We start from the raw sequence: 12441 nt of genomic DNA, 5'->3' as shown, positions 1-12441 counted from the left end.
AAATTGTGTACATATTTAATCATGATCTTTTTTGTCCATTATTTGAACCCTATGGCTCTCCATATTGCCTCATTAGAAAAAAAAATTAAAATAAGAAAATTTTTTTGTTTTACAATGAAAAAAGAACATGTAAATGTGTAAGGGTCACTTTTTCATTTTGAAAATAGATAGGCAATGTTTTGGGTGTCCCGTGATCATGTTAGGGATCGTTAAGTATCCCCAAATGCAAGGGAAAACTTATTGGCACTTCCTACAATATTTTGATATCAAGCATAGTTGGGGGCCATCTCCTAATGTTTCAAGGACAAAGACAATTCTCACGAGGATAGGAAATATGTCTCGTACAACATAGCTATTTAGCAATATGCAATGCATAGGATAAGATTATTAGTAACAAATTATCAAGTTATAATGTGTTGTTATTTTATTTTCTTAAACCAATGGAATGTTTTGTTTTGTTTTTCATTTTTTTTAAATATTTTAAATATTCAAGACTAATAAGAAAGCTATTATTGTTACAATAGTACATTATCTTATATTTCAATTAAAAGTTTACTATCAAATTAATGATAAGAAATATACTTAACGAAACAAAACCAAGTGAATGTCAATCTAAAATATGTTACATGAAACTCAAAGCTATATCAATAGTCATTTCTGATTTAGAAAATGAATAATCAAAAAAATACAAAACCATTTGTTAATATATTAATATTTTAATAAACATACCTAATTATTCTTAGTATAAAATACTCAAAAACTGGTAACAATCTCCTATATTCATAATAATAATAATAATAATTTTTAAAAAATCATTATCGTTAATTAAGGTCTCATTTGTTTGGCAACAAGAACATGAGTGTAATAGGCATATGTAAATTTTTAAAAAAATTTAAAAAAATTGATTTCTCAAAATTGCAAATAGGAATATCTATTCCAATTTTGCCCTAAAAGTGAGCATTTGCTATTCCACCTAAATAAATAGAATTGGAATACATATTCCTATTCCAATTTAATTTATTTTAGAAAACATAAATTTTTGGGTCCATGAATTCCCCATCAATTCTCACTGAATATGTTTCCATACTTTCTATTCCATAATAACTATTCATATTCCTATAATTTCTATTCCCCCAACAAAAAGGACCCTAATAAGAAAGTTTGACTATATGAATTTGGATTCCAATTGAATAATCAATCATTAAAATAAAATAAAAAACATGTTTTTTCCATAGTCATTTACTTTTAGGGTCCATTTGGTTCGTGAAATTTAAAAAACTCAAATTTCTACAAACCTTGGTTTAGCCAAATCAAGGTTTTGTATATCTTCATTCCAATTTTTGAAATTTTATTGAAACAATCAATCATTAAAATAAAATAAAAAACAAGTTTTTTCCATGTTCGTTTACTTTTAGAGTCCGTTTGGTTCGTGGAATTTAAAAAATCCAAATTCCTACAAACCTTGATTTAATAAAATAAAAAACATGTTTTTTTCATGTTGGTTTACTTTTAGAGTTTACTTTTAGAGTCTGTTTGGTTCGTTTGGTTCGTGGAATTTAAAAAATCCAAATTCCTACAAACCTTGATTTAATAAAATAAAAAACATGTTTTTTTCATGTTGGTTTACTTTTAGAGTTTACTTTTAGAGTCTGTTTGGTTCGTGGAGTTTAAAAAACCCAAATTTCTACAAACCTTGGTTTAGCCAAATCAAGGTTTTGTATATCTTCATTCCGATTTTTGAGATTTTATTGAAACCATTTGTTTCACTAAGAAGATGTGTGTGAAGACACATTTTTATGCATAAGCTTGGAGTTGAAGGCAAATTTTTTTATTCATAAGCTTCGAGTTGAAGGCAAATTTCAAAAAGTGGTCCACTCTATTGTTTTTACACTTCTTAAAAAACAAAACCAAAGTTTAATTTTCAATTCCTACTTTTTTTAAGAAAGTTGGAAAACCTGGTTTTGAGGCAAAATTGGAAGTCCTGTATGCTAATTCCATTTTGCAAATTCTGAAACAAATGCACAAATTTTCAAATCCAGATTTTGAAAAAGCCAATTCCTATCATCTTCCAAACCAAATTATGCTATAAAAGTAATTCAAAATATAAAGAATTCATAAATTCAGAATCAGAAACATCTCGTACTAATTCCATAAACCATAGATATCATGTATCGCAATGACACTGATATGAACATTTCAGATTCAAAAATATCATCGGGGAAGATCCTCAAAGACCGCCAAAGAACCAATGGATAGCATTTTTAATAACTCTAAACATCATTTAAATCATAACCTATACATAAACTTATTCAAAAAAGGCGTACAATTTTCTTTGTTCACCCTATACATAACGTCGTTCTCATACAAGGAAAACAACTAAAAAGGATTTATGGCTACAAATCCATATAATCCATGCTTAGATAATGTTATGATACTTAGATAATGTTATGATAATAAGAAGCTTAAAAATAATGTTATAATAATAAGAAGCTTAAAAATACCATTCACACTCTTCTCTCCATAGACCCCCCAAAGATTGCAATGCAGGTTGTGAATAGTATACCTATTTTAATTTTTTCTCAGGGAGATGGAGTAACTGGATGAGTGGTTGGATCACGATAATCAGATTGATCAACCCACATTTCTGTTCTCTTGGGCTCAATGTTTTTGCTTTTATCCCCATTAACTTCTGCAATAGACTTGATTTCTTTCTTACTTTTGGCTTCTTCAACCTGTTACGCATAGAGAAAGCAAATGCTATTCATGATTCCTTATCACAGATAAAAATACAAAACACTTCATACACAATGGCAGGGCAAAGTATCTTGTGGGTTCTATATATCAGTTCATACATGTAATTGTCGAAAATCTTATCATCAATATTTCAAACTTTACTATATCATTTATGAACGGCTTAAATATCACACATTAGAATTTGATTCTTATGTTAAAAGTGCTAAAAATACTCAAGCTTGACTTATTTTCTCCAAACTTAATATCTTCAAGCTTGACTTAATTTAAAAATTAATATCTTCCTTAGTACGTGAAGTTCTATATATTAATAGATTATAAGAAAGCTAAAAGAACTTAAAGATGGGTGGATCATATTGCATGATTGATGAAAGAAAAAAAAAAACAATTATAGTATAGAAACATAATAGATTTGATCTTAGGGTTTTGCATGTCAGAATACTGAAACACTTACCTTATCTCCCAAAATTGGCTTTGCTTTGAAACCCTTCCCATGCAAACTCATTTGACCATGAGCAACAGATATATCTGCAGAAATCAGAAATCACCAGATGTATTAGCACCAACAATATAGAGAGTATTAAATTTTTCATTGATATTTAGCTCAAACCTTTGACATGCAATGCCTCTGCAGAAACTGCCCAAAGAATGCATATCACCATGAAATAGTAGACAACATTATGAGAGCCCTCTTTCATTTCTGCAGCTATTGAACTCCCTTGCCCTCTGGATACAAACAAATAATATCTTCCACCAAGAAACAACAATTGAAGTTTGAACTACGTTAAGAAGAATACAGGGTTATATAAAAACTTTTGAAATGGATTAGCATTTATGAGGAAATCTGGGTAGATTTGTGATTTGGATTGTTCCATCATAATTAATTGTATTCTGATAAAGCAAAGCATCTATGATGATTAGTCTGAGCTTAACTTTTGCCCAAAATACAAGCTAAAAGCAGAACCCAGAGCCGGATTATTTAAGACACAATGGAAAACGTACTGCCTCTATACGCGTAAAGCAGCGCTATGTCAGAAATTGATAAATATAGTGAATAGCTCGAGCGGCACTTTAATGGCGATATCATCAATGCGATTTACCATCGCCATTAAAAATACAGCTGACATTCTCTGCACGCCAGTAGCGGGTGTTTTGTTTTAGGGTTTCTGCCATTTATTTGCATCAATCACGGTGTTTTTGTTTGTTTGTTTGTTTATTTTTTAATGGAGAGTTCAGACTTGCAAGGCAACCCAGTCAGATACAAAGACTGCGAGCTATAAAGAATGTGTATATAAGAAAAACGTAATACCCCACAATACTCCACATTAATAGTTACCTTTCCCCTCCCCAATTAATGCCGAGAAAGAACTCTCCTACTTGTACACAAACATGCTAAAACAAACCATCATAAAGCTGATTAACAATTAGGAATTGTAGGTGCATGAAGTAAAGTCTGGGTGGCTATGGGTCTATTCCCCTATTTAAGATTTAGTCTTATCTATTTCTAGTTTTTTCCCCCAACAGATTTAAGGTTTAATTCTATTTCTAAATTTAAGATATATTTTCAAAATTTTGTTATTTGTAAAATCTACAATTATCTCTTGGACTAGAATAATCTAAGTTTTTAATCTTATAATTTTAAAATAATCAATATTTTAATTTTATATTAGATTGTTATCATAATTTTTAAAGTATATACTATATATCAATATATGTTAAGAGTGAATTAATTACAAGATAATTAAGATACATTTCAATTTTCAAATAACATAATGTTTGCAAATTTATCTTCTATTTGGTTCTCATTGCTAATTTATTGTAGTTTCAGTACAAATGTAAAGTTTTAAAAATCATGTGAATGTTTCATCATTCTTATTGTGAATGTACCACCAAATTTGAAAAATATAGATTATGTATGAATACTTATACAAGGTAAATTAATAAAGTAAATAATTGATTATCAAATAACATTGACAATCAAATCTACATTATCATATAGATCATGTGAGAGTTCTCAAGTCTCATCTTCAATCATAATAGGGGAAAAGTTTAAAAGCATTCATTGTACACTAGTACATGTAATGTAAATTAATTAGACTAACAATTAAATGAGGTTTCAATTAACAAAAAGCTTTAATAGAATCAAATTCACATAATCACATAGACCATGTGAATGTTTAAAAGCATACATTGTACACTAGTACATGTAATGTAAATTAATCAACTAACAATTAAATCACTTTTCAATTTTCAAAAAGCATTAATAGAATCAAATTCATATTATCACATAGACCATGTGAATTTTTAAAAGTAATCATTGTACACTAGTACATGTAATTTAAATTAATTAGCCTAACAATTAAATCATGTTTCAAGTTTCAAAAAGCATTAATAGAATCAAATTCACATTGTCGCATAGACCATGTGAATGTTTGAAAATGTTGTCTTTCATCACCTTTTCTTTTCCTTTTTCCTTTTTCATCTTTCATCACTTGTATTATAATGTTTCTACCAAGTGGTTTGACTTAAGAGAACTTATTCACTTATTGGACAAATAAACTAAACCATATATTGTCAAAGCACACTTGTAAGAACAATATTTGCAAGTTATTTTTCACCAAGTTCTCATTTTAGTTTAATCCACAAAAGTCATTTCACTTAAAAGAAACTTTAGTTGCTTAATGATATCTATTGCCCACAACCTTAACTTATCAAGTCTCTAACTAGAATAGGCCAACATGATTCTCATGCACATTTTCTATCATGTAATCTCTCCGGTATTTCATACTTTTTTATGTAGCAATCAACATTCTACGATAGTTGTTGAACTAAATTACTTATACTGATCTTAGATCTAAGTACACCTACCCTTATCTATAATTATTACATTAACTCTATTAATAAGGCCAATGGCTTTGAATGGGTTAAAAATATTTAATTTACTTAGATAAGACATTGTTTCTCTATATTTATGCTTATCGTTACATTTGTTGGCAAAATGTGTAGTGCTCCCCTAGGATTCATGACAATAGCTTAACTGTCTCTTGTGCACTATAAGTTGACTGGTTATATTGGGGACTAACAGATTGGTCTTTTGGTGCAATGAGAACTTCACTCTAACAAGTGGTGTCGGAGCTTGGTCACATGTTTGAATCCTCAAACCCTTTGTCGGCAAAATGTTTAGCACTCTCCTTGGGATTCGTGAAAATGGCTTAACCACGTCTTGTGACCTATAAGTTGAGTGGTTGTATTGGGTACTAACAGATTAGTCTTTGGGTACAATCTAGTGGTCTTACGTCATTAAATACCGAAAAATAGTATCACAATATTTTGATGCTAAGATGTTATGTGGTAGGCGTGTTTTACACCACAAAGTTGAGGCAAGTCATTGGAATTTTAGTATTGAACACCATATGACAATAAAGAATTCGATAGAAACACAGACACAAAAGATAGGACACAACTTACACTACAACCTAATAAAAAAATTGTCTTTTTCATACTCAGCACAATTGCCCATAAATCTTAAAACTACTCTTGCAATAGAAGATTGTATGAAGAAATCAAGAAGAAGGTGGCCATGGATTCACTAGTACAAGAACTTGTAACATTGATCCTTCTATTTGCAAACAAAAATTTGTTTAAAGAGAACTTTTATTTAGCAAACTTCTCATAACATTTGTCTTAGCCTCGAAACATGTTGTGAGAGCATATACATGGAAAAATGAAGATTTTTCTTGTTGGCAAATTTGAGGCTATCATTTCCATCATTTACATTTCCATTTATGTAGATGAATGGGTTACTTTGCATTTAATTTGTATGAACAATAGGTGTACTTCTCTACACTTAATTTGTACAAAGAAAAGTTGGGGATTTCAATACCATTTTATGTTGCCAAACATTCAAGATTTTTGCAATTGATAGAAGAAGAAAAAAGCCAACGCAAATTAGCAATGCCATTTTGTGGAGTCAATAAAAAGCATAGAATTTGTAATTAAATAATTTGATGGTGCCATTGAAAACCTCCATATAGATGCATAAAGCTATTTTTTATTAAAATTATATAGTTTATATTTTACAAATAAATTGTTAATTTAAATTTTGGATAGATCAAACAATTCTTGTGTTGTCCTTATGGTTAGGTTTTCTATTTAATTAAAAAACTTAAAGCTAAGGACCAAACAAATCCATCTATTGAAGTATATAGATTAAATAAAATATTGTGTGTGTGTGTGTGTGTGTGTGTGTGTGTGTGTGTGTGTGTGTGTGTGTGTGACAGAGAGAGAGAGAGATGGATGTTTGTTTATTGAATTTGTTTATGGAAGGGATAGTTTATGAGGCCAACAATACTCAATGCCCCCAAAACTAGTATTTTAATTAAACATCAGTGCTTTAATTTACTAGGGCCTATTGGGCAACACCAATCAGGGCCATGATCTTTGTTTTAAGCCTTGCACTAATATTGAGACATAAAATTCAAGATTCATTTGGGTCTACGAATAAAAGAGTGTTCTTCTACCCTCATAAAAATAATTATTATTGAGTGTTGTGGAAGGATAATGGAGTCAAGCATTTTGGAAGCTACCTTAATTTTTTAAGCTAGATACAGGAGATTTTCAATCTTGAAAGATAGTAAGAAGTGAAATTAATAAAAAATCTTTATTTTTCTAATGTTTGGAATTTATTGATGTTAATTTTTTTTTTATTAGTCTATTTTATCACCCAGAATTTTGTTCTAGATTTTGTAATTGAGTTGTGTATAAAGTAAGGATTTGTTGGCTAGTTTCAAGAATAAGACCTAAATAAATATTTATATTTCATGTCATTTGTCTTCTAAACAATAAACAACAATACGAGACCCTATTCTCCAAGAAATTTATGTAGCCAACACTTGGTTAAAGAGGATGAGATAAGAGAAATTTAAATGCTCTAATATATTGATTCATTATATGTGTTTTCTTGTAAGATTCCTTATTTTTATTAACATTATAATTGTCAATGAATTTTTCTTAGTTCATTTATAATAACAAAAACTAGTCAACTATATCACATTCTTTATACTATGTTTTTAACAAATTTGTGAGCTTAATAAGTTTCATAGCTTCTATTTTATTATTTATTTCCTATATAAGACCCATAAAAATATATAATATCAATTATTGTACAAAACAAATAAATTTAAATTTTTAATTGATAATTATTTTATAAGAACTATTTTAATTGATTGATTTAGTTTTTTGAGATAAAATGATATATTTGTATTTATATTTATGCATTCTATTTTATATATAACATTATTTAAATTATTGTTTAAAATATAACATAATATAATATATATTAAAATAGGATATAAATTATTATAATATAAAATATATAATCTAATTTGATTTAAAAATTTATAAATGATTTATTCAATAAATATCAATATTGAGTAAATATATTTTTCAATTTTAGCTCGTTAAATTGATCAAATATATAAATTAAATTTGAATTCAAAATATTAAAAAAATATATTAAGATTAATTTTTAAAATTACACTATTGAAATATATTTTAATGATGACTAATCCAAATCAACAAAAATAAAATGAAGACAATATTTTATGCAACATTGTGAATCTTTCATTTTAGCATAGTTTCTTTCATTTTCAACCTTTTTTTATTGATCATTTAATTACTTTTACAAGCATAATTTTTTATAATATAAAAACTATAACTACTAAAGCAAGCATAATGTATTAACATGTATTTTTCTTTTTCATTTAAACACTAGATATATATGGGAGTGGTTACATAGCCAAACACTACTAGAGACAAGAAATTTTGTAACTCGATGGTCAATGAATGACCAACCATAAAGAAGAAACCAAAGCCCACAGTCAAAAACAACTAGGAATAAATATGCTAAGCAATCTTGTATGTAACCCTATTAATCTTGAACTGTTTGATAGATGATGTATTTTTCAAACACACTATTATGTTATCTGAACTCGTGATTTTGATCAAGTACTCATTTTTTTTAATAATATTCTATATTAGACTCTATTATTATGACTTTGGGAATTGTTTATATGAATATTTTATTGTTAGTAAAAAGAATGAAAGATCACAACATAAATATTGTAAAACAAATTCTCTATTATTTGCTTGACCAATTCATTTTATTGTTAACAAAAAATAAGGTCTCTAAATACAAATTCTGAAATGCTATATATTTGAAATTTCCAACACAAATTTTAGTAAAATCTTGTGACAAGGATAATGAATGTGGCAATGCCTTAGCTTAACCGAACATGTGAGTGAACATGATAGAGCTTTGAAAATGTACCTATCATTGCCTTAAGTAAAATTGTGTCTATATATCATAAAAATGCAATTACATACTCCTCACACTATGCCACAAGACATATAAGTGGTTTATTTATATATAAGACATATTCTTACTTGATTATAACAACTTACCAAAGATGTATTTGCCTTGGCTTTGACTCTCCCATCACTTTTGATTGTATCTATTTGTCTCCTACAGTTTAAGATATAATTTATTATCTATATGTTCATAAACTTCAATTCATCTAATTTATAATATGTAGGATTGCATTCAAATGATTTCTACAGTTGATTGTCTTCATATTTTCTAAGATTACACATGAATGAGATTGATAATTTATGTAGAGGTTGAGACCATTACAGAATAGTCAAGAACATTTAACATATTATGCTCTTTTCAAGTAAAAATACTTATATCTAAGTTTGAATTATACTTATCATTATCTATCTAAATCATATGCTAAAGAACTCATTTACCAGAACCATCTCTTCCTCAGTAAAAAATGTCCATCAAAGAAGAAGACAAGAATCTCAATTAAGCTTCATGTTGGATGAAACAAAAAATGAAGAGGAGAGCCAAGAAATAATTAAGGCTCAACATAATGGATTGCTAATGAGGATGGTGCAAATGTTACCATATGTAAATCATTATTCCAGAGCCTTGCCAGACGAACTTGAAGGTGACCAAGACCAACACTCAAAATATCATGGTATGGTAGTGGAGTACATTATGGGGCATTGCTCATACTTTGAGTCTTTCTTTTCTAAGAAAGATGTCATGAATTTTGAAGAATACTATAGAAAAATGGCAGAAGATGGAACTTGGGTAGGCCATTATGAGATTTATGTAGTCTCAATGGTGGCTCAAACTAACATTCATGGACACCATTTGAAAGGCGAAGTATCCCGAATGTACAATTTTGATAGCCCATATTTTTCCACATTCCATGTCTCATATCATGATGAAAACTAGTATAATAGTTTGTGCATTATCAATAACAATGTCAACATTCTTGTGGCACCCATGCTTTTGGAGGAAGATAATCAAAATACAAGCCATAATGACCATGAGTCTATATAGTTCATTATGGATGAAAAAGGGTTCAAAAATACTGGAAAAACTTGCGAAGAAGATAAATAAGTAAAAAGAAAGGATGAACCTTGACGAAGAAAAAGTCTATCAAGTTGTATTTCATGGGTGCGAAGGAAGATAAAATAATAAAGATAAAAAAGATCTTTCCAATATTTTACTATGTACACAATATGTTATGAGAAAAATTTCCACATAAGCATTACAATGACATCATTTGATATATTAAAAAAAAAATTGATGTAACCCTTACACCCCTCAAAGGTGCAAGTACTAGTTATCTTTTATTTCAAATCATCTTTGTGCTTATGGGGCTTGTTTTCTATTTTGTATATCCATTGTGATATTATTATTTAGGGCTTGCATTTTATAATTTCGGATTTGGATTTTCCACTTATTTTAGTTAAATTATTGATTATTATTTTTAATTTGTATTAAGACTTGGTTAATTTTTTATTTATAGTATCTCTTTGGCCATTCTTGCATAAAAACTCAGGAATAAAGAACATTTCTTTTTTGTAAATAAAATAAACATAAGTATATCAAAATATATTTTGAACAACCATTAAATGTTGAACCTATACTATAATTTAAATATTCGAAAAGGTTATTATTTATAAGATCATTATTCATAAGCTTGGTAATGAAGATAACATAATAAGGTCATGTCGATCATCTTGAAGTCTATGTTTCCTTTGTGTCTTTATGGAGTGTAACAATTCAAACTATGTAGATAATAAACAAGTTAATCAAAGAGTAAATGATAATAAATGCTTATATAAAAATTATATAAAAAAATCTTGAAATTTTATAATGTAGTATATTAGTTGATATAATCTAATATTATAAATATTAATCAATAAATATATTATAATGTAATACATATATATATATATAACCCATTAATAAAAAATAATGATATAATATCAATTCTTAATATTTTAACAATAATTTATTGAATAAGACACTTAGTTTTGTCAAGGGGCATAGCTTAAATTTCTTCAAATGGTCTCCCAACTTTAATGATAAATCAGTGAACTCCTTAAATTTACCTATATGGATAACATTAAATAATATCCCTGCTAAACTCTGTGATCTTAAGATATTCATCCAAATTGGGGAATTACTAGGAGGACTTCTTGGCTTGGAACCTCATAATGAGTATTCCAACTCGGTAAAACTTCTACACCGATAAAACTCAAACCAGATCTCTATCAACAAGATAATATCAAAATTACCATAAACATGTCTCTATATAGAATCAACTACTCAATTTATCAAGGTGAAATCAAACAAATCCTTGGCCTTAAGGATAAGAAGAAGGAGGCAAATGACCTCCCAAAATTGGAAGAAATCGGGATGGATACAAATATGAAGGAACAATACTCAGAATTAGAAGCGTGACTTTAACATAGCCCCGACAAGGAGAATCTGGAGTACTAAATGAATATTAGATCAAGTATTCAAAGTGTTATTACTCCTATAGAAGAGGATAGGGAAGAAGGGGAAATTACAGAACCAGAAATCCTACAAAGTGTCCACAAGAGTATTATGAGGGATCCTGGTAATATAGTTGAGAAAGATATTAATCAAATCATTTAGCAAAGATACAAGGAGGGGGTTGAATTACTCAATATTCTAGAGAACAAAGCTTTACTTCTGAAATAGAAGGATCCAGAGTGGGGTACAAACATCAAGAAAATTAATGATGAAATATTAAGCATCAAACAAATCAATGATGAATTAACATTGAAGACCAATGACATGCTATTGGTCAAGTGGAATTATTAGAACAAAATTCCCAAGAAGAGATAATAGAAAATAAGCCTAAGAAATACTCCCCTCTAGTAGTCAGAAATAGTTAGAAAGAAGAACACAAAATGAACAAAAAGAGAAAAAGAAGAAGGCGAAAAGCATTAGAGGGTAGCAGGATCACAATAAACAAACCAAGTCTAAAGAGAAATCCATTATCAACAAAAAAGTTTCACCATCCATAAAGGATATAGAGCATGTCAGGATATTCAAAGAAAAAGAAACAATGATCAGAAAAAAGGGCTTCTCTAGAAAAGGACTAAATAAAGAACTGGACTATACAGAATCAACAAAAATTGAAAGACCATATAGTCCTCTAGAACCAGCTAACAATATCAAAAAATTTACAAAATTCTGGAAAACACTGGTAGCAACAAGACAAAACAAAGAAAGCATCAATCAATAGGAAATAGATCTGACATAATCTATGTCAAAAGAACGACTACATGAAGATGATA

The 12441-nt window shown here is 28.6% G+C and overlaps 1 protein-coding gene across 1 annotated transcript; it reads right to left on the bottom strand.

Annotated features, from left to right (window-relative positions):
• Positions 1–2277: 2277 nt before the first annotated feature.
• Positions 2278–3585, bottom strand: LOC149579835 (uncharacterized). Its single transcript, XM_089812471.1, has 3 exons — positions 3362–3585; positions 3206–3279; positions 2278–2732 (listed from the first exon to the last, which is right to left on the bottom strand). Exons 1-3 carry the CDS (start codon positions 3447–3449, stop codon positions 2580–2582), a joined length of 315 nt encoding a protein of 104 aa, XP_089668597.1. The 5' UTR covers positions 3450–3585; the 3' UTR covers positions 2278–2579.
• Between the last annotated feature and the right edge of the window lie 8856 nt (positions 3586–12441).

The sequence above is a fragment of the Cupressus sempervirens genome, chromosome 1, assembly GCF_028749045.1.
Source record: "Cupressus sempervirens isolate cs-2001-9-10 chromosome 1, ASM2874904v1, whole genome shotgun sequence".
In the NCBI taxonomy this organism is placed as follows: domain Eukaryota; kingdom Viridiplantae; phylum Streptophyta; class Pinopsida; order Cupressales; family Cupressaceae; genus Cupressus; species Cupressus sempervirens.
This window is presented reverse-complemented; position numbering and strand designations above follow the sequence as displayed.